Source organism: Diabrotica virgifera, chromosome 8, assembly GCF_917563875.1.
Source record: "Diabrotica virgifera virgifera chromosome 8, PGI_DIABVI_V3a".
Taxonomy (NCBI): domain Eukaryota; kingdom Metazoa; phylum Arthropoda; class Insecta; order Coleoptera; family Chrysomelidae; genus Diabrotica; species Diabrotica virgifera.
The window spans coordinates 77,765,725-77,789,378 of NC_065450.1; the positions used below are offsets into that span (position 1 = coordinate 77,765,725).

Genomic DNA, 23,654 nt, shown 5'->3' on the forward strand with positions numbered 1-23,654 from the left:
ATTGTATTATTTTGCTTTGCATTTTCATATGGAAAAACCGCGGTATTTATCTTGAACTTTTTTTGAACAAGGTGCAATACTTAGGTAATATTATTATTAATATAACAAAGTATATTAAAATACAATGTTAAAAACTTTAATAATATTTAAAAACTTTAATATATTTATTATATCGTTGATTGAGGTATTGGGTATCTCCCAATACCTCAATCAACGATTATATTATTATAGAATCAGTAGAAACGATTAGGTATATTTAAATTTGGTAAATTATAACTCCACTCGACAGAGCACGACCACACAACTCAAAACATATTAAAATACAATGTTAAAAATTTTAACAATATTTAAAAACTTTAATATAATATATTATAGTTAGTATACATATTATGAATCAGTAGAAACGATTATAGTATTTTTACTACAAAAACGTTATTACGTAGGTCAAAATTTTTGACGTAAGAGAACTGTCAAAACATTAGAATGTGACTTTTCATTATTGCTATGTTTATTATAAACACGGCAATAATGAAAAGTCACATTCTAATGTTTTGACAGTTCTCTTACGTCAAAAATTTTGACCTACGTAATAACGTTTTTGTAGTAAAAATACTATATATTCACGGTTCTTAGACATTACTACGGTGGCCTAAATCGACTAACCAATGAACATTAAGGGTGAGATTACGTCACGAGAGTTTACTGTCATTTGAATCGTAATACGATTTTTTTCGAATCCTGAGAAAACCAAGTATTTTAGAAAAATTTAAACGCAGGATGCAAGATTACATTATTACCGAGGGCGGAAAGCCCCTTAGAATAAACAAGCAGATTCTATTGAACGAAATATTTGAAATTAAATATCACACTTCTCTTTTATTTTCAGCCCTGTAACTTATTAAAATAAACATTATAGAAGTTTTCAGGGACTTTCAGCCCTCGGTAATAATGTAGTCTTTCATTCTGAGTTTAAATTTTTCAAAAATATTTATTAGTTTTCTCAGGATTCGAAAAAATGAATACAATTAAAACACATTGAGAATTTTGACATACGTCAAAGTTTTGCATTAACTCAATGTAAAATTCTGAACTGTTGAATTCCAGCTTCCCTAATAATTATTTTACATCAAAAGACATTAGAAACTATTTGAAGAGGATTGAAATCTGTATTGGAAATAACTGTTAAAATTGGTCTACGTAATTAAGCATATTCCAAAATTTTGTAAAAATGTTTACATTTTAGTTTTCAGCCCAAACTTAGGCCACACACAATGCAATAATGTTCACATTTTTGAACTGTCAATATTTTTATTTTATCTTCTATTGTTTAAAAACAATACAGTTAATAAGATACCCTCAGTTGCGGAGACAGGATTAATAATAAAGTTTTTTTATTCAGTCAATGGTGTGAGTACTGTCAGTTAAATAGTAACGTGTGGCCTTATATAGTTTTACACGCATACCTACTGTGGCAAATGTATCATATTTTTAAAAATTTTGGAATGCATTTAAATCGTAGAACAATTTTAACTTTTGATTTTAATACAGATTTTAATTCTCTACAAATATTCTGTCACGACTTTTGATGTAGAATAATTAGGGAAGCAGGAATTCAACAATTCAGAATTTTACATTGGGTTTCCTATGGCCCTTTTTACGATTCACCACGAGGTATAAGATAAAATGTGTACTATTTGTCTTATTATTTCATAATAACACAAATAATACACATATATACACAATAACACACATTCAATGATCGAAAATAATTTAAAAATATGGGAATGTAAACTTTTGTGACGTAAAGTCAAAAATATAAGTCTCTTCACCACCGTCGGACAAGACAACCGTAATAAAGTCTAATAACCGTGCTATATATTTAAATTTGGTAAATTAAACTCCGCACGACCACGCAACTTGAAACACAAGTACGCAAATACGGTTGCGTGAAGCGTGGCTCGAAATCGTGGAATTTACGAAACTCGCTCGAACTGTAGGTGTAGATCCTTGTGTTTTGAACATTCTCGTCTCGCTCAAGGTTGCCAGGTCTGGTGAAAATTCACCAGATTTGGTGATTTTCTAACCCATTTGGTGATATGATGAAAACTTTTTTAAAAAGCTTAATATCTGGTGATTTTTTGACCTTATCTATATTATATTTTTTTTATTTAAAAAGTACGATTATATGTTTTTTATTCGTTATTAAGAATTGCCTAATATTCACATAATACAAAAAGTCTAATTTTGTAATATAAAATGATCCGCCTCTGTGGTGCTCAACCGGGGATTTCCCGAAGTTTACGCTACTCTTGCAAGTGTTCATCATGCACTTCCAATAATTTATGTCTTGGTTTTATAAACAAACCAGTTCAGTTAATATCAACATATCAATTTAGCAGTTTTATCTTTCTTGTGTCAGCTATAGAGTTTTAAGTGATTACTGTTCTTCATATTTTGTAGTTTTGTCACGTTTTGTGTTGGTTTGATCATCTAATAAACTAAAATCTCAAAGGTTCTTAGGAACTATTTTTTCAATTTTAATTTGTATTAAAAATTTATTAGCATGAGCAAACATTACTAGGTTTCCAACAAAACAATTTTGTATAACACCCCGCTCGACGAGGCGAGGGTCGTCTGTCAGGCCAAGTTTAAGACATAAAACGTTAAGTTTTAAATAATCTACATTGTCGGGATTATCAGTACCTTTTATAAAAATGAACACCTACATTTTACATTATATTTTACAAAAAAAAAATCGTTTCATTTGTATTCTTTTTATTAGGTTTGTTCCAACCCTTCACATTACCGTTCTCGAATGGTTACGCGTATGCGCATGCGCAAAATTATGTGCAGCAACACATTTTTCTTTACTGCGCATACTCATAACAATCTGGTGATTTTTAGCAAAATCTGGCAACTTTTTAAGCAATTGTCTGGTGATTTTTAGTTTTTTGACCTGGCAACCTTGGTCTCGCTTCTCGCGGTCATAACTGTGGTCATGGTTTCCCCTACTATTACACATCCGCTACAATTTTATCAAACAAAAATGGATGGAAGATTTGAACAATTAGGTGAGGATACTAATTACTAATTTTCAAGTTTAAATCATTTAGAATTAATTAAAAGATGTTTCCTTTTTAATAGTATCAAATGTAACTGTGTTAATTTGTTGTTGTTATGTGTAGTATAGTTTGTAAAAATAACAGACTGTAGGTAGGTCTAGGTGCATTGTTAACCTTGATCTTGATAGTCATGGCTTACAACAATTATATCCTACGTTGCAATAATATAACTAAACATTCCTTATAATGTCTCTCTAACATCATTAAATTTTTTAAATTAAATTAATAGTTTACTTGGTTAAATATCGGACCATGAATCTAATCAAAATGAATGTTGCCGGTTGTAAAATTTTTCGCCAATAATTGAATATGATAAGGGTACCCCCGTTAAAATAGACAAAATGCCCTCATTCCCAGAGTTCATTTTTTTTACGTTCTATGTGATTAAACAATAGGAGTCAGCTTACAGGGCCGTAATTACGATCTTGGGGGCAACGGGGCAAACCTGATCTGGGGGCCCCTGCCGGGGATTTTGGGGGGTTTACCCCCCAAACGGAAGGGGGGTCCGGAAAAATGTTTGATATTTAACCCATTGAAAACGCATTTTAATGCATTCCAAGACTGAAGTTTCTTGTACCTACATAATATTGCTATTTAAGTTGACCAACACAAAAAAATTTTGAAATCACCTTATTTTAAGTTTAGCTCAGGCCCCTGGGCCCCTGTTCTGTTTCAATTGCATTTTAGTTGAAAAGACTAATTTCTCCAGTGAAAAATTAAAACTTTATGTTGAGGTCTAGGCAGTCCCTGGAAGGTCTTTTTAAATTTGTGTCATTTCAAAATTTTCGTTGGGATCGGCTTTTAAAATATGCACATATTTTTATTTTCCTCATTAAAATCTATATGCACTGCCAACAAAATGGTGGCCGCTGCGGGGCCCCTTTTGACCAGGGGCCCTGGGGTACTGTCCCGGTTGCCCCAATGGTAGTTACGACCCTGTCAGCGCAACTTCAGGCTTCAAATAGGCAAATAAATAAATCAATGAGGGTTATATTTGGGCCATTTTTGGGGGTTTTTACCGGATTTACCTACTCAACTTTTTTTAACCTTTCTACATCATTAAACAGCATGTTTCAACAATTTCTTAAAACAACATAAGTCGATGTTTTTTGTCTTCACCCAATTTTGAAAAAATATTAAAACGTTTAATTATCCACGTCCGTCTGTCCGTCCGTCCGTTCGTAAACACAACTTCCCCGTCATTTATACCAATTAGATGACAAATGAGGTGTCGAATGAAAGCTTATAATCCAAGGATGGTACTAAAGGCAAGAAATTTGCCCTAGGACTTCCGGTATTAGAAATGCAACCGGAAATACTGTTTTAAAGTCACCAAATAGTATCTACTTGACGCGCCTTAGCAAGACGAGAACAAATATTATATACTTCCGGTTTCATGACTGTCTGTCCATCTGTGCGTGAATATAACTCCTCCGTTATTAATACAGATAGAATGACAAATGAGGTGTAAATGAGGTAGGTGTCAAGTGAAAGTTTATAATCCAAGGATGGTATTAAAGATGAGAAATTTGACCTCGGACTTTCGGTTTTATGCCGCATTTATACTCAGCTATTACCACTGCTGCTGCCGTTGACGGAAATATTGCCCGAAATACGATATCAACGCGAGTGAGGTGTTTACATCAGTTTCTCGCCAATGTCCCCACAACTCATTACCGAACGACTCACAAGAAGAAAGGAATGTGACAACAACATCGTCTTGCTCCCTTACTCACTTGCCGCTTTGCCGGCGGCAAACCCGCCTTTGACTTCTCTCCTTTGACTTCCGTCACTAGAACCGACTCTCTGGGTATGTAGGTGCAATGGCAGTAGCATGACGAGTAACAGCGCGAGTGAGCTATTTACACATTCACGCTGCCCACTTCCCTGTCCAATTCCCTGTCGAACAGGGCTGAGTATAAATCCGGTATTAGAGTTGCAACCGGAAGTACCGTTTTAAAGTCACCGAGTATAAGCGATACAAGAATAAAAAAACCGCTAGACGCCGTAAAAATGAGCGCATACAATATTCCAGCTACAAAAGATCTGATATGAATATTACGTGGCGCGAAAATGTATTTTCATTTTGATGCAAAACAAAATTCTAGTTTTATTTTAAAAGATTTTTTCATAATATTTGCTCAATTTGAAGTAAAACGCGCCACAAAAGAGTAAATTTGATACAGTTTGAATTTTGAAATTTTTTTGTGGCGCGTTTACTTCAAATTTAGCAAATATTATGAAAAAATCTTTTAAAATAAAACTAGAATTTTGTTTTGCATCAAAATGAAAATACATTTTCGCGCCACGTAATATTCATATCAGATCTTTTGTAGCTGGAATATTGTATGCGCCACTCATTTTTACGGCGTTTAGCGGTTTTTTTATTCCTGTATCAGGAGTTTTTCAAAGTTATTTATAAATTAAATGTATAAAGTTGAATGCAAAGTTTCTCGATTACACGTTAAGCTTTATAAATGGTCGCCTTTGTCGCATTATCTCCCAAATGATCTAGTGTCCATCGAATGTACACTAGATTTTTTCTATTCGAAATAGATTGAAAAAAATATTGGGATGGCCGGTAAATGAACTCGGATTGCCCGTTGCCAGATCAAATTAGCGTCGTAACCATTACAACAAACCATTTAGGGAATAATCGTTAATTGGATTATACTTTTGTAGCTTAATAACTTCTAAACGGCTTAACCGATTTTGTTCACTAAACATGAGTTTGAAACGTATTGACAAGTAGTATCTTATGCATCTAAGGTCAAGTATGATAACTGAAGCTATTATATGAATTATTGAGCTTGAAAAACCGTTTTTCCCATAAGAAATAGATTTGATCATACTTATGAAGCCTATAACTTAAAAATTCGAATTTTCCCGGATATAAGGTATACACCGTTAGATTCGTCTAGAGTCCTCCTGCAAACGCTCAGTTATTGGCGTAATTCGTAGTTTGAAATTTTGAGTAATTGTCGAAAAACCAAAATTTTCAAAGTTTAGTTTTTCAGTTTTTCGGCTATACTGAGCCGTGTGTATGTCTGATCCTGACAGCTTAGACACCATTTGAAAGCTTAACTCAACGCTATTGATCTGGTGTATTTACGGTTCTCCTGTCTCTTCTTGAACCGAAGATATATACCGCCAGACAATATTCCGTTTTGTACCTACCAAGTCCTATAGCTGGCTTATGGGTAGTCAAAACTCACAAACTACACCGGTACTGAATCGGCCATCAAACACAGAAAAAAAAATTCAGATCGGTTTAACCTTTCCACACACATACATACATACATACATACATATCTACAAACGTTTTCCCTTTTTTAAATAAAAATTGACTCATATTTCTGAGCTCGGTAACTTTTGAACGGTATAACCGATTTTCAAAATTAGACATGCGTTGGAAAAGTAATGATCGCTTCTATTAGAAACCGCAAAGGTCGGAGTTAAATTTTCGAAGTTTTTGGGAGTTTTGGGGACGAGAACGAAAAACAGACCCTAAATAGGAAGGGCCGTAAAATCCACACCCTTGGACCAAAATGGATGGTTGACATATGAATGGGTGAGTCTTTTCCTGAACTTTAAGATGGCAGTTGGCCCAATTTTAAATTCAGTCAGATTTAGAAAATCGAAAATTTCGTGTATATGTGTCGCGTGTAGGGGGTGTAGGTGTGCGCCACTGACGAGAACTGCCGTTATCTGGTAATATTATTCAACCTGCCTTAGTAAGGTGAGAACAAATGTATTAGACTAAGAGCCGCCATAGGTGAAATTTCTTAATCATTTTAGGCACGATGGGACCCTATAAATTAAATAGTAGAACCTAAAAGAAAACGTTTGAACACTGTGCCGTCACTTTTCAGTGGCACATGCGTCGACAGTGGCGCATCAAAGTTTCCACTTATGGACGGGATAAATAAATTAAAAGTTACCCTCCATTACTAACAGAATTAATTTTTTTTTTATTTTTTTAAGTCTATGTGATTAACACATAGGATTCAGCGTAATTTTAACCCACCACCCCTTCCCCCTGCCCCCACCATCAAAAACTTCATTTTTCGCTTTTATTTTTTTTTTGGTGGGATGCAATCAATTTTAAAATTTCAAAAAATTCACACGCATAGCTGAGGCTTTTATAAAACATCCCTATTTTTTATAGACCCATAGGTAGAGTGTACATAACCTCAAAAAATTAAAAGAAATTTTTTTTTTCAAAAAAGCGTATAATTTTTTTTGAGGAATAGCTGCAGGTCTAATTTTTTCTTAATCTTGTGTGTTTTATCAAACACTATATTTTTAATTTTTTTCAGATTTTTCCGTAAGGCTCCCCACTTTCAAAAATCCGAAAAACTGTTTTTTGGGGTGTTTTGGGGAATTTTTCCTATTTTATAGACTTCATAATATATCAAATCAATTTTGTTTTTATAGGTTATATGTAACTTGAAGTAACTGAGTCCTTTAGAATATTTAAAAATCAGAAAAACACGTTCAAACCCCCCAAAACCCCCTTAAAAAACAGTTTTTTGGATTTTTGAAGGTGATCAGCGTTACAGAAAAATCTGAAAAAAATTAGAAATATAGTGTTTGATAAAATACACAAGACTAAGAAAAAACTAGATTTGCAGCTATCCCCAAAAAAAAGTTATACACTCTTTTCCAAAAAACAAATTTTAAAAATTTTTTGAGGTTATGTACACTCAACCTACAGGTCTATAAAAAATAGACGTGTTTTATAAAAGCCTTAACTATGCGTGTGAATTTTTTGAAATTTTTAAATTGATTGCATCCCACCAAAAAAAACATAAAATCGAAAAATAAAGTTTTTGATGGTGGGGGCAGGGAGAAGGGGGTGGTGGGTTAAAATTACGATGAATCTTATGTCTTAATCACATAGAACTTAAAAAAATGAAAAAAAATAAAATCTGGTAATGAGGGAGGGTATTTTTTAATTTATGTATCCCGTCCTTAAGTGGAAAGTTTGATGCGCCACTGTAGACGCATGTGCCACTGAAAAGTGACGGCACAGTGCTCAAACGTTTTCTTTTAGGTTCTACTATTTAAGTTATAGGGTCCCGTCGTGCCTAAAATGATTAAGAAATTTCACCTATAGCTGCTCTTAGTCTATATACTTTTGGTTTTTATATCAGTTCCGGTTAAAAAGTTTTAACCGAAATGCCATATTTTATTATAGTCGCAGAAATAAATTAGATCTTACATTTGGTTAGTCCTCTTATACCGTTTCGAAGCATGGACATTAAAAATATCCACCATTAATCGTTTAAAGGTCTTTGAAATGTGGCAGCACAGATGTACACTAAAAATACCATGGACAACTATGCTGACAAATGTGGCAGTTCTTAAAATGCTAGTCGCGAGCTGCTTGATAACATCAAATGTAGAAAGATGACCTATTTGGGGCATATAGTAAGGGGAGACCGATATAATATTCTTCAACTTATTATGATGGGTAAAATCGAAGGACGCAGAGGAATTGGTAGAAGACAGGCTTTTTGATTGAAGAATATCAGGGAGTGGACAGGAATAAAGAAAGCAGAGCAACTATTTAGAATTAATAGCTCGAGACAGAGATTAAAATGACTCAAAATTAGTGAAATCGTATATCAATCGTCGCCAAGTTACACGAATAGTTCAAATATCGACTTCCAGTTCCACTTTCGGTCACTTTGGGTAAAACCCTGGGACTTTACGAAGTGCAGTACTTGTCTCATATTTAGAGGCTATAGATTCCTTGAAACATGCGAAAAATCCGGTTTTCAAGTGTTTTTTAGTATTTGTGCTGGATTTTTCTAATTTTTTTGCCGTTATGTGCCATCAAATGGCACGTTCCAAAGTATGTTCTTGAAAAACATGAGATAATCTAGGTATTTTCCAGCCGTAGAGAAATATGTAACCTCGTCTTATACGAAAAACCCGGTTTTCAAATCGTTTTGGAAGTTTTTACTAGATTTTCTATCTTTTATCACATTTAAACAATATTAAAGGCACAACACAACTAGAGTTGCACAAGTTTGACTTGAATGTTTGAACTTGACTTGAGTTTGACTTAATTTCAAGTCAAACTCAAGTCAATCCTTGTGACAAATAATTCAAGTCAAGTCAAACTGGTCAATCGTACAGGTTTGAAAATTCAAACTGTTTGTCAAACTAGTTTGAAAGAAATGAATGAAAGAAGTCTTATCAGTCTTTCAACTAGTTTGAAAAATAATTTATTTAGTAGATACACTTTTTTGTCGAGATTGACATGTTAGTTGCCAATTAAGATAAGAAAATTAATAATACAATGAGTGCCACATAAAAGTATCTTGATACAGGAAGCGATTATAATCAAAATAGGGTAAATTTTTTGAAAATGATTGAAGAATGATTGAATTGAATGAATTAATGATTGAATTTTGAAAACAAAGAATTCGTTGGATAATTTTTTATCATACCAAGTGTAATTTAATCTACTTTGGAAGCTTTAAAGTATTACGTAACGCAAATTGGGGGAGGGTAACGCAAGTTAATAAATGGACTAATTAAACATCTAAGATCTAACAACATCACGAGAAAAACCAAATGCAAAATATACAAAACCCTGATAAAACCGGTCCTTATATATGGATCAGATACATGGACACTGTCGAAAAGCGATGAAAACTTATTAGGTACGTTTGAACGAAAAATCCTCAGACACATATATAAAGGGGTGAAAGAAAATGACGTATGGCGCAGAAGATATAATTTTGAACTATACGCAGCATACAACGAACCCGACGTCATAACATCCATAAAGATCGGAGGTCTGCGCTGGATGGGCCATGTTAAACGGATGGTGGAGACCGAAACACCAAAACATATAATGAGGCAAACACCAGTAGAGAGAAGGTCAAAGGGAAGACCCAAACTTAGATACATGGAACAAATGGAACAAGATCTGAAAACACTTGAGATTACCCACTGAAAGAACAAAGCAAGGAACAGAACAGCATGGCGGAAAATCCTAGAACAAGCCAGGACCCAAAAAGAGTTGTCGAGCTACTGATGATGATGAAGTTGGGGGAGGGGGTCATGTAAAACGTTACGGTGCGTTATACGGGGATTAGGGTCGTTCGAACAGCGCGTTACATAACATTGTTTTTAACTTAAATAAAAAACTACGGAATCACAACCTCCCAACTTTTCAACTTTCGTTTATATTTTACATAGAACCCCTGGATTGTATTATATTGCCCCCTCACGCTCCGCTCATGTTACAATAGGACAATAGTATTCAAGTGAAAAAATCTTAAAATTTGTATTACCAGACCAAGCACAGTAACACTTGTTTGCAATAAATAGCTGGACCTTTCTTCACAACAAAAGATGAAAAGGTACAGATGGGATAAAGAGGTTGTAAAATTGTGTTACGATACTTAAACGGCCCCTTTAACAAAAATTTATGAAGGAACAACAAAATATTATATTTTTGATAGAGTAGGTTTAATGAATTTTTTGCGACTTTGCAATGTCGTCTTGAAGAATTAGTTTACTAATTGTCATTTTATAACCCGATCTTTATTTTTACATAATACAAGTATGCACTTTTTAATTTTCATTGTTTTGAAATCACCTGCCGCAATATCAAATAAATCGGTATATTTATTTTTCTTAATTAATTCTACTTCAACTACAGATTTTTTTCTCTTAATTTTTGCAGTGGAAGAGAAGGGATACCTTCAAAATCAGACTCAATTTTTGATCTGGTACTTGTTCTGAACCGAAAAATATTCAGGTTTAGATATTATTTCACAAAGCACACACTTCAAAACGAACGTAATAAACAAGCCAAGCACATACTTCTTAATATGAACTACAAACTAATTTGCGGAGTAGCAGAGTACAGATTCAGACCTATCCAAATAAGTCAAAACAAAAGTCGGTACGCTCTCAATTAGAATTGGAAATAAACACGTTGCGCAATATGATATTCAAACTTCAAACTGTTTGAAGAAGTTTGATTTCAAGTCAAACCTAAAGATATCGAAATCAAGTCAAGTCAAACTTTTTTACAGAAAAAGTTTGGTTTTCAAGTCAAGTCAAGTTTGTTGAATAAAATAAATAAACTAGTTTGACTTGATGCATCTCTAAACACAACACCTAAACGTCCTAAACCTGTAGTTCTAGCGCAGTTACCTATGTCTTGTTATCGCTATAAGTATAAGTATAATTTTTAATTTTACTCAAAACTTTATACGTTAAAAATAAAATACATAAATTATTTTTGTCGGACGAAAAAGAGGGGACGATCGACGATTGTCGAATGCGACACCCGCAAGATGTCATTGTAGCGCGGTACAGTTTTGTTACCTATAACAAAACTTTTAATTTTCAATTGAAAGATAGGTACCTACATATATATCCAATCCTGTTACTCCGTGAAGGAGCATAGGGCATCCACGAAGCTTCTCCATTCTCCTCTATTTCTGGCCATGGTTGCTATTTGTGCCCAGGTTTTCTTCATACTTTTGTGGTCTTCTTTAACGGTACTCCTCCATGTTTTGGTCGGGCGTCCTCTGCTTCTTCGTCCTACTGCATTCCATTTGAGTGCCTGCTTTGTTATGTCTGCATTTTCTCTCCTCAGTGTGTGTCCCAGCCAGTTCCATCTTTTCCTCTTTATTGTTGTTCTGATGGGTTCTTGTTTGGTTTTTTTCCATAGTGCTACATTTGTTATGGTATTGGGCCAATATACCTTTAGAATTTTACGTAGACATCTATTTACAAAAACTTGTATTTTATTTACATTTCCGTCAGTTATTGCCCATGTTTCACTCCCACAAAGTAGCACAGTTTTCACGTTACTATTAAATAGCCTTATTTTAGTATTTTGGCTGATCTGTGTTGATCTCCATATATTTGCAAGGATTCCAAAGGCATGTTGTGCTTTTCGTATTCTCTGTTTAATATCTGCTTGAGCTCCACCTTTTGCACTGATTATACTGCCTAGGTAGCAAAATTCTTGAACCTGTTTTATTTCTTGTTGGTTGATGTATAGTTTGTCACAGTTAGTTACTCCTATTCTCATATCTACTGTCTTGTTCATGTTGATTTTAAGACCCACTTCTGCCGATTTCACCTCTAGCTTCCTTAACATGCTCTTCATATCGTCTATTGTGTTCGCTACGGTAGTTCCAAGGGATCCCATTTTTTCTTTCAATTGTTTTTTCCAGTATATGATTAAGACATATATTGAAGAGCAAAGGTGACAGTATGCAACCTTGTTTTAAACCTACTTCAATTGGTATTTTATCTGTCATTTGCCCTTTATACAATACCTGACATGTTGTTTGCTGATACATCATTTTGATTATTCCAATGATCTTACGAGGTAATCTATTTAGCCTTAAGATTTTCCACAGGGCTGTATGTTTTACGCTGTCAAAGGCTTTAGCAAAGTCTGTAAAGGCCATTATCAAGGCTGCGTTCTTCTCTATAGTTTCGTCTATGATGATACTTGCCGTCGAAATTTGGTCTATACAGGATCTTCCCCTTCTGAAACCCGCTTGTTCTTTTCTGAGAGTTTTGTCTATTATATTGTTGATTCTTTGATGAACAATAAATGCTAATATTTTATTTATGGAACATAACAGCGTTATTCCTCTCCAGTTTTCGCATAGCTTGACTATAATTCCATTATTCCATTCCTTAGGTAGGATTTCTTCAGCCCATATATCTGCTAATAGCGGTGCTATTAGCTCTCAGTGTCCGCTTTCCACAGTTCTGCTGGGATATCGTCCATTCTCGCTGCTTTGTTGTTCCTCAGGTGCCGGATTGCTTCAGCTATTTCTTTTTTCGTTGGAATTTCCTCGTTTATCCTTAGATAAACCTAGATACCTAGATAGGTACCTACATACTTATAATTAATTACAAAAGATTGTCGATCTCTTGTCCGATAAATTTACAACCTCGTTTCTTTAGTCCGACAACGTAAATAAATGACAGGTTTGTTGCTCAGAATGTATCTTTGAAAGATTTCAGAAAAACTTATTTATTTCTATTGCATTTGTTATTAAAGAAATTCGTTAATCTTCTATTCATTACATTGAATTCACTGTCTTGGGGCCTCATAAATAGATTTGTAGATAAATAATGTAAATAAATATTATCTAGACATAGATAAGAGATTATATTCCATTTATTGATTTACAAGTATATTATTGATTACTATCAAAACCGAAAAGTTACTAATATATTTGCAAAAATAATTTTGCTATTTAAAAGATGTCCATTACTCCCATTAGTTTCAGATAGATGTAAATAGAAGTAAGTAAATTGTTATATTATATTATATATACAGTGCGTCCCAGTTAAGATGGAGATACCCCTAGCCCCTATATTTCGTCAAGTAAAGATACATCAACTCGCTTTGATACCCACGTGATGGAGATTGTTATATGTACTTTGCCGAAGAGCATAATTCTTTATAAATACCAAATACCATCTATCTTATGAAATTTTTAACAAATATGTGATAAAGATATTATTTATAATTATATAGGGTCTTCACCCTGGTATTTCTTTGATGGCTCAGCTTGCAACTAAGCTGTACTTTTAGCACTGATGATGATTTTATAAAAAATCGAAAACGTTCTTTGATTTACCATTAATGAAAATTTTAAATGTACCTTTACGAAGAATTTTGATGGTATACAGCCAGCTACAGGAGAAATTCTATCTTTTTCTTGTAGATCTTAAAAATGTGAACCAACAACCTGTATGACTGTGCAAAATTTCAAATGTATATTTATTATTGTCCAGAGTTATATCCTTCCTTTATATCTAGAAATTCGTTTGTTAGATATATAGTTTTTGCTAGACTTATTTTTAATAATATTTCTTTTGATTTTGTATTTAAGTCAAACAGCATTTTCTGCAATTCTTCTTTGTCTTTTACTATTAATGTACTATCATTGGCAAATCTAAGATATGGTTCAAGATTTCGTCGCCTATCGTTACTCCTTTATTTGCTCATTCTATTTCGAAACATATCTGCTAGAGCTAAAGTAAATAGGTTGAAAGAGATATATAGAATCTCCTTGTCTAATACATCTTCATAGTTTTATCTTTTCTGTTTAAATGTTCAAGAAGAAGAAAGCTTGAGTATTTCGAACCTCATATGGTTAAATAACTTGCGACATTAGTATGGGGTTGATACAAGCATAGTATTTAGAGTGGCAATGAATAAAGTTAACATAGCTTTGATGGTAACTGTTGTGTTAATGAAACTCAAAAGCATGTACATAATATGCATTTATAGGGCTTTTCATTCACAGTCATTTGTTTCGAGCTTCTGTCAATATGTTGTATAATCCGTGTATATTTTTATTATACACGGATTATACGACATTTGACAGAAGCTCGAAACAAATGACAATCGATGAAAAGCCCTATTGTACATGACCATGTGCAATCTGCAAGCTATGATCTAGATCCCCTAACCTAAAAACCCCTCTGTCATCTTTCTAACCTCATGGCCTCTACCAACCAAGCAAGCTAGCAAGTAACGTATGGGGTGTTGCCTAATGTAGGAATACCTTACACAACATCCTCCTTTTTAAGATTATAAAAGTAACAACCTTCTTAATACTAAATGATACAATAAAACACATTATGTGATGTAGCCTGAAAACCAGTTGGGACGTTTTTTATTTCTCTTTGGAGTAATATTTTCTGATGCACTTGGAGCTACACTGTTTAGTAAGGCTTCTGCACTCTCACTAATAGATATTGGTTTGTCACTACACTGTACACTATCACTTTCTACAATTTTCTCCCTAGAAGGGAGACAATTGAATTTTCTCCCTAGGCAGGGGAGTAACATTATTGGGAGCAGCTATTAAAAACCACTGTTCCTACGATAAACAGTACCATCATTAGTTTTAACAATATAAGCACGAGGTTCTGAGCATACCTACCTCTGTTACCACTCCATATTTCCGAAGGTCAGTAATCCACACTGTATCACTGATTTTTAAATCAGACATCTCCTTAGAATTGTGTCTTCTATTATAATTGTTTTCCTGAAGAGTTTTACGTTTTTCTTCAGCGTTAATGAAAGATTTTCGAGCATTAACCACTTATGCAATAGTTTTGCAAAAGTTTACTAGGAAGCATAGGCAACAATGTTTTTAATTTACGCGACATTAGCAATTCTGAAGGACTGAAGCCACATTCTAAAGGAGTTGATCTATAGGCCAATAGCCCCAAATATAAATATATCCTCATTTTTCTTCAGCAAAGATTTTGCGACCTTTACTAATGCTTCTACACAGCCGTTAGACTGTGCATAATAAGGACTGCTAGTAGTGTGAATAAAATTGTAATCAGCAGCAAATTTGGAAAAACCTGAGCTGAATTGAAGACCCCTGATCCAATCTGACAACGTCAGGTATTCCATATCTCGCAAATTGTTCTTTCAACTTTTCAACAATAACACTTTCAGTTAGACTAATCAAAGGTATGATTTCAAAAAACCTAGAATAGTAATCAGTTAGAATTAGAAACCAATTTTTTTTTAAACAAATCAACAGCTACTTTTTACCATGGTCTAGATGGAATGGTATCCTTGACCAATGTTTCTTTAATATTTGTACGTTCCTCAACACAATTCGGACAAGACCTAACAAGATTTTCAATCTGAGATGAAAGTCCTATCCACCAGACAGACATTTTAGCCCTTTCCCTGCAATTTACAATGCCTTGACGGCCTTGATGAAGGTATTCCAGGGTTTGTAACTGTAAGGCAGGAGGAACAATTAGCTTGGAATTTTTTGTAAGAAAGTTCTCATTAAGACTAATCTCATACCTGTATTGAAAATAAGGGCACATTTCTGGCAATATATGTTTTTTTTCAGGCCAGCCTGAAATACAATATTGTTTAAGATTCCTACAAATAGGATCTAACTCTTGTTTATTAAGAATTTTATTAAGAAAATGATTTTTTATAGGCAAATTTTGTATAATTAGACGGACATGTGCATCTACTTCTGAAGTAAGTTCTTCACTATGGATTACGACTTAAAGCGTCAGCTACTTTTAAGTCTGTACCTCGAGTATAAAGTACAGTATAATTATATCTCATAAGTCTGAGACGAAGTCTTTGTAGACGAGGAGTCAAATCATCAAGATTTTTTGTCTGTAATATTTGTAGAAGTGGTTTATGATCGGTTTCTAAAATTATAGAAATTCCTGTTATGTATTCCTGAAATTTTTCACAAGCCCATGTTAAACTCAAACACTCTCGCTCAATTTGAGCATAACAACATTCAGTAGGAGAAAGTGTTCGAGATGCATATGCTACTATTTCCGTTTCATTGTTTTCATTAATTTGCATCAGAGCGGCCCCTAACCAAAATGAAGACGAGTCTCCACTGACAATTACTTTTTTAGTTGGGTCAAAGTAAGAAAGGCATTAATCAATGCATTTTTTATTTTTGAAAAAGCTGCAGTTTGATCTTTACTCCACCGAAATAAGACATTATTTTTTAATAAACAGTTGAGGAGCTCTAGAATATCGGACTTATTTGAAATAAAACGACCAGCATAATTGATCATACCTAAGAGCTGTTGCAGTTCTTTTTTACTCGTGGGGTTAGGAAATTCCGTAATAGCTTCTACTCGAGAAGGATCAGTCATAATACCCTCACCTGAAATCACATGGCCTAAAAATGCAATTTTATTTACACCTATCAGACATTTCTTTTTGTTGAGTGTTATACCTTCTTTGCTGAGTCTCTGCAAGACTTCCCTAAGAATACGATCATGTTCTTCCACTGTGGGTGCATGTACTAATATATCATCTATGTGGGTAATGGTACCTTTCAAACCTAGGAATAACTTAGAAAATTTCTGACCGAAAAATTCAGGAGAACAGAATATACCGAAAGGTAACCTTGTAAACAGGAATCTGCCAAATGGGGTAATAAAAGTAGTTAAAGCTTGAGAGCTTTTTGAAAGTCGAACTTGATAAAATGAAGAAGTAGCATCTAATTTTGAAAATATACGAGATCCCCCAAGTTGTGCCAATGAGGTTTCTACTTTAGGTATAGGGAAATAGGGTTGTGTCGTAGAATGCTTTTATTTAAATAATAGGTCTGGATCCCGCGTATGAAAAAAAAGTTGATTAATAGCAAGCTGAAAATTTGTTAATAGCTTAAGGGTGTCTAGTCGAATAAACTTTGATATATGGGAACACTGAAACAGGGGCAGTTTTAATTGTGGAACAGGTTAAAAATTTGGAACGGTCACAGCACGAAAACGGCACATTTATTTTGTCCGACAGAACAGACTTAAACTCTCCTAACGGAGATTAAACTCTCATGAAAAAATCAGACTGCTATTTATTACCTGTCATAATTCCTGTCATTTGACATATTCTACATGTTCCACTCATTAAAACGCCCATTTGGTGATAAATAGCAGTCTGATTTTTGCATGAGAGTTTAATCTCTGTTCGAAGAGTTTAAGTCTGTTCTGTCGGACAAAATAAATGTGCCGTTTTCGTGCTGTGACCGTTCCAAATTTTTAACCTGTTCCACAATTAAAACTGCCCCTGTTCCAGTGTTCACACATATCAAAGTTTATTCGACTAGACACCCTTAAGCTATTAACAAATTTTCAGCTTGCTATTAATCAACTTTTTTTTCATACGCGGGATCCAGACCTATAAGTATAATCCCCACAAATGCGCACCGTTTCTCCCTTTGGAACAACTACAATCGGAGCTACCCAACCTGTATGCTCTTCTACTGGTTCTATGATCTTTAAATCTTGAAGCCTTTTTAATTATTTCTCTAATTTACCTAGTAAAGGTATAGGGACTACTCGAGGAGTAGTACAAAAGGTTTAGCTTCTTCACAGACTTCAATTTTAATTTCATCTTTGAAGTTGCCTATTTCATTAAATATATATGGAAATTCTTTTTCTACTTGTACATTAGTGCTAGAACTTTGATTAATAGAATTTATTGAAAAGTTTACTACCTCGAGACATGAAATACCTGGCATTCCCAGAATAGGCATTTTTAGATCTTGAATTACAAATATATCAAAAGTACAAGATTTGCCTTTAGAAGGATATGTAAGTTTTCAGTAATTTTACCCAGAACTTTTAGTTTGGTACCATCAGCGCCTGATATTGTTTCAGAACAGTTGTTTTTTAAACTCTTCAATAAGATTGAATCTAAATGATTTGATGGAATACAGACAATATATCAGCTCCTGAATCAACTAAAAAGGGAACTAATTTCTTATTATGACTTATTTGTAAGTTAACCAGCCATTGAATATGGTTATTTGTAAAAACATTTCCTAACATATATGTTTATTCAAAGTAACATTACCTAAGAAAAGAGGATCCTGAATTTGAACACCACCTTCTGAAGAGGTGGTTTTATGGTGGAGAGATCTTGAGTCCTTCTCCTTGGACAGACATACTCTATCCCAGTGACCAAATCTTCCACACCCTCTACATGTAGATCTTCGAGCAGGACAGATTTCTCGTTAATGTTGTGCCAAACCACAGTATTTACACTTTACCTCGGGATGCTGGGGACGTTTACTTGTATTGAAGCTTTTTGGAGTGTTTTCTTGTTTAGCTATAACATTAGGTGATGACTGTTGTTGTTGTAGTACACTGTTTTGCTGGGACTGCAATTCAGCTTGGCGTGCATATAATATTGCATCTGATAATGTAAGTTTCGCCTCTAATTGCATTTTTTCACTAGTCTTGTTGTCAAGCATGCCAACGACAATCCTATCTCTTATAAATTCTTCTTTAAGTACACCCAAGTTACAATTAGCTGCCAGAGTATGCACTGCTGCTATAAAACTATCAATGTTTTCCCCTGGTAATTGGACTCTAGAGTTAAATTTAAATCTTTCGAATATGGTGTTTCTTCGTGGTATGAAATGGCTTTCCAGAGCTTGTATCATGTTATCATATACTGTAGGGACCTTCTGTATTTGTAAGAGGATTTCTTCACTCTTCTCGCCCATTATGTACAGAAGAGCATCTATCTTCTCTGAATCAGACTTTGTTGACAAACCACTTACTTTTGCATATCTTTCAAACCGCTTTCTCCACTGAGACCAAGAAGCTGGATTTGAAAAATTGAATGCTTCAGGAGTTGAGACATGGAACCCTGATGAGCTTCCACTCGACGCTACCGACAATTCCCCAGGATTAGGCATCGTATTATTATTTGGTATTTCTAGTATTTTACGTAGCTCACCTTATTTCCTGCAGAAATTTGTTTTAATCTGTATTTACCGCTGCCACCAAGTTGTGTTCATGAAACTCAAAAGCATGTATAATTTATTGTACATTTATAGTAGCTTTTACATACCATGACCATGTGCAATCTGCAAGCTATGATCTAGATCCCCTAACCTAAAAACCCCTCTGTCATCTTTCTAACCTCATGGCTTCTACCAGCCAAGCAAGCTAGGAAGTAACGTATGGGGTGTTGTCTAATGTAGGAATACCTTACACAACAGTAACCAACGTTCTGAAAGAACATATGGTACACGAAGAAGAAGTTTACATGTTAACTGATCCTTTTATTTAAAATATTTATAGCTAGCAAATTGATTGTGCATTATTTTAGCTATTTTTTTTAGGTTAATTTTTTTGTACTATGGAAGCAACACTGACCTTTTCTGTTTGCTATAGAACACCAGAAGGTTTTCTTACGGAACAATTTGAACAGTTAGAGTATGACACTGTAGGTAAGTATTATGAAGAGAGGTACATTGGCAATATGCTGGACTTAGTCCTGTAAGCCATAAAATACAAATACCGGTTTTATAGTGATATATCGCTGGTTCGGAAAAAAAGACAACTAAAAAAATGCATAATTCCAGTTATTTTGTCGCCAAATTGGTCGAATTGGACTACAAACTGCTGTCCCATCCACCGTATTCTCCAGATTTGGCCCTGTGTGACTTCTTTTTGTTTCCAAACTTGAAAAAATCACTCGCTCGGCAAAAATTTAAGTCGAGTAGTCGAGTGAAGAGTTCATCACTACCACGGAAGCCTACTTTGCAGACCTCGACAAAACGTATTTTTCGGACGGGTTAAAGAAGCTGGAGCATCGCTGGATCAAGTGTATCGAGCTAAAAGGAGACTATGTTCAGAAATAAATCACCACTTTTCCCAAATGTTAGTTTTTAAACGCTTTTCTTTAGTTTAATAGTTTGCGTCAAATCTTTAGACGCTACTTTGACTGCCTTTTCTCCAACGCAAACGAATGAAAATTTGCAGACATATGCATTAGCGGGAACAATACACGAATAGTCAATAAAAAATTTTTATGTTTATTAATTTTTTAAATAAAAAAAACGATTTTAATGGAAAATGCTTAAATTCTCTTGTTTTTTACAATGTAAAAACTTGAAACTTTCACGGATTGTAGCTAATGATATGAACTATCCATAATTTCACTTTTTACGATAATTGTTTACGTTATGCTTCATAAATAAACAGTAAAGTTTCAAATTTTGAAACTCATATATTTGTTTATATAAAAATCGGCGCCTATTCATGTCAAATTTCAATACGATACGAAATAAAACTTCAACCAAAACTCGAATTAAAAAAATTCGTGTTTTTATCGTAGTCTTAGAAAAACCACCGGTAGAGACGTTTTGTGCTACAATTAACATTAGAATTCGTTTTGGCGTATTAATCAAGCGCTTTTCTTTAGCTCAATCGTTTGGGTCAAATCTTTAGACGTTAATGTGACTGCCTTTTCTTCAATGGAAATCACTGAAAATTTGCAGACATATGCATGCGCGGGAACAATACATGAATAGTCAATAAAAAACGATTTTAACGGAAAAAGCTTAAATTCTCTTCTTTTTTACAATGAAGAAACTTGAAACTTTTACAGATTGTAGCTAATTATATGAACTATACATAATTTCACTTTTTACGTTAATTGTTTACGTTATGCATCATAAATAAGCAATAACGTTTAAAATTTGTTGCCGATTCCGACTACTTTTCATGTTAGTACATTATATGTTTTATACATATTTTAATAAACATGACGATATATTTTAATGTTTGAAAAGTGTAAGGCTAAAAAGTAAAAAATAAAAAAATATGAAAAAAATTTTAAGAAACGCTTTTCTTTAGTTACGAGTGACTAAAAAATTAAAAATATAAAAACAAGCTGAAAATGCGAGCAACATCATAACAAAAACTTTGTTTATTTACGTATTTAAATTCATAATATGGAAAATTACTATTACGAAAAATTGTTTAGAATTAAAAATTATCTTTCAATTTGCAATTATATCATTGTAATTTAAATGTTGTGAACTATTAAAGATACTTTACTCAAAATTCATATTTTTTATATACCTCGTATAAAATTAATAAAATTTTATATGTGATGGTTACATCATAAATCTTAGACCATGAAGAGCTTTTTATAATACAAGAGATAAATGAAAATGATAATTTAAAATAAACCTTATTTTCGTTTTCAGCACCATCAAAACCTTAGGTTAGACGAAAATTAGCCATTCACCACACCGTGGTCAGTATCTTGAGAAATAAGCGTTATTTTAAGAGTGCCACTCGTCTATAAAGTCACATAACTTTTTTCTTATTGCATACTTTGACTTGAAATGTTCCAGAAAACTTCTTCATGAATTATATTTTATTCCTGTCTTGGTGAAAATTATAAACTAAAAAGTTTGTCTCTCAACTTTTTTAAGTAAACATGAAACTAACGAAATCTGACGACAAAATGTTTAAAAATTAACAACTCTTTTAATTTGTTTAAACAGTTTGAATAAAGCACATTGTTATTTAAATATGTACTTCAAAGATGGCACATTAAATTTTTCAAAAGGAAATATTTACAGCGACCACAGATACAGCGAGGTAAAGTCGAAAAATCATTAAAATTGATTTTTCGCATTTTTGCATAAAATTTTATTTTTTAACATGTACCACCAAGTCTAGATAAAAATAAACTTCATGTTCAGATTCAGCGGTATCGAAAATATAAAGAATCACCAAAATTGGTCATTCATCTTAAAGTTGATTTTCGTGGTCGGTATAACGTAATTTTAGGAGTTGTTACTGGTTGCTACCACTCGCCTAAAAATGGAACAGTCTATTTATCATTAAAGGGGAGGCCGTTTACTCGTACAAACCTTTGTTGTTAATACATTATTGCTTTCAAAATATACTCAAATTGTATTTTTAAACATCTTATTTATTTTATATAATAATTAAATTCACTATAAAATGTCATTTATATTTTATTAATAGCTAATTTAAAATTTAGTTTGACATTCACGAAGTATCAAACTTAAATGTAAATACCAAATATCCTATGCTTTGCTTAATAAATTCAGATTAAAACTAGCCTACTTACTAATAGCAACGATTTCAGATGACGTTTAGTGTGCCGGAAGAAAATAAAAGGATTGTGACGTCACATTTTAGACTTTGAGGTCGGTTATCTCGAAGAGGGTTAGAGATATCGAAATGCCGTTTTCAGATTTGAATTCAGAAGACAAAACTACATAAGAGTCCATCGGTAAATCGGCTCTGGGTATTACAGGAGCGGCGACGCAATAACACACAGACTTTGCGAATTTATAAACGAAAAGTTTTCGTTGAAAATCAATTTAAAAGCAAAAAATAGAAAAAATCTAACACATTCGTTAAAGAAAAGCGTGGTGTCAAAACCGTTTATTCGATGAAGACGCGCCACGCTTTTCTTTAACGAATGTGTTGGATTTTTTCAATTTTTTTTATTTTTTGCTTTTTAGTTGATTTTTTTAAGACTTATCGGACCGCCCTAGTACAAATTATTTTCTGTATGATTTGGTATTTTACCAAATTGATACCATTACCAAATATTATATTTCTCTATTAAGGAATTTTCTTATATGATTTGGTCGAGTACTTTTTATTTTTACAGAAAATCTAAAAATTAGTATCCACCAAATTTTTGGCATTCCACCGCATAGACAAATAATTGATGGATGGAGAACTGAACCCGAAAACGATCAGTCTTTACTCCAAATATGTACAGATTTAGGACGTACAAATTACTTGTTTTTAAGATGTAGACAGGAGGAATCAATTCCAACTGACAGCTCTTTCAATGCTCAGGAAAATGAAAGAGGTATGTATGTACATTGCGATATAGGCCAGGGTAATAAGACAAAAATATACCCTGTTCGTGACACTTCAGCAGCCAGGGTACTGAAGCGTTTTTTCGACAAGTAATACCTATAGGAACAAATTGTAACTATTTCCTGCGTAGGATCTGGCGGCCATTTTTATTTATAAACAATTAACTGTCAAAAAATGGCATTTTTCCCTTTTTTTTCCAAATCAATGGGAAACAGTGAAACTTATGATTTTTTTAGTACAAATATCTTTGAGATTATGGAAAAAGCTTTAAAATGGCATATTACAAAGTTTGATATACTCATTTATTGTTAATATAATTGC

The 23,654-nt window shown here is 33.5% G+C and overlaps 1 protein-coding gene across 5 annotated transcripts in view; it reads left to right on the forward strand.

The window, feature by feature from the left end:
• Nucleotides 1-2,954: 2,954 nt before the first annotated feature.
• LOC126889339 (uncharacterized) overlaps nt 2,955-23,654 on the forward strand; it is a 137,756-nt gene continuing 117,056 nt past the window's right edge. The window contains exons 1-3 of one of the 5 annotated variants that reach the window (XM_050657572.1): nt 2,955-3,071; nt 19,790-19,897; nt 23,098-23,322. In XM_050657572.1, coding sequence (XP_050513529.1) covers nt 19,807-19,897; nt 23,098-23,322 — 316 coding nt within the window. In that variant the 5' untranslated portion in view covers nt 2,955-3,071; nt 19,790-19,806. Of the gene's footprint in view, nt 3,072-13,302; nt 13,434-19,789; nt 19,898-23,097; nt 23,323-23,654 lie in introns of those variants that run through there. The other 4 variants (XM_050657574.1, XM_050657573.1, XM_050657575.1 and 1 more) reach the window with 4 other exon arrangements.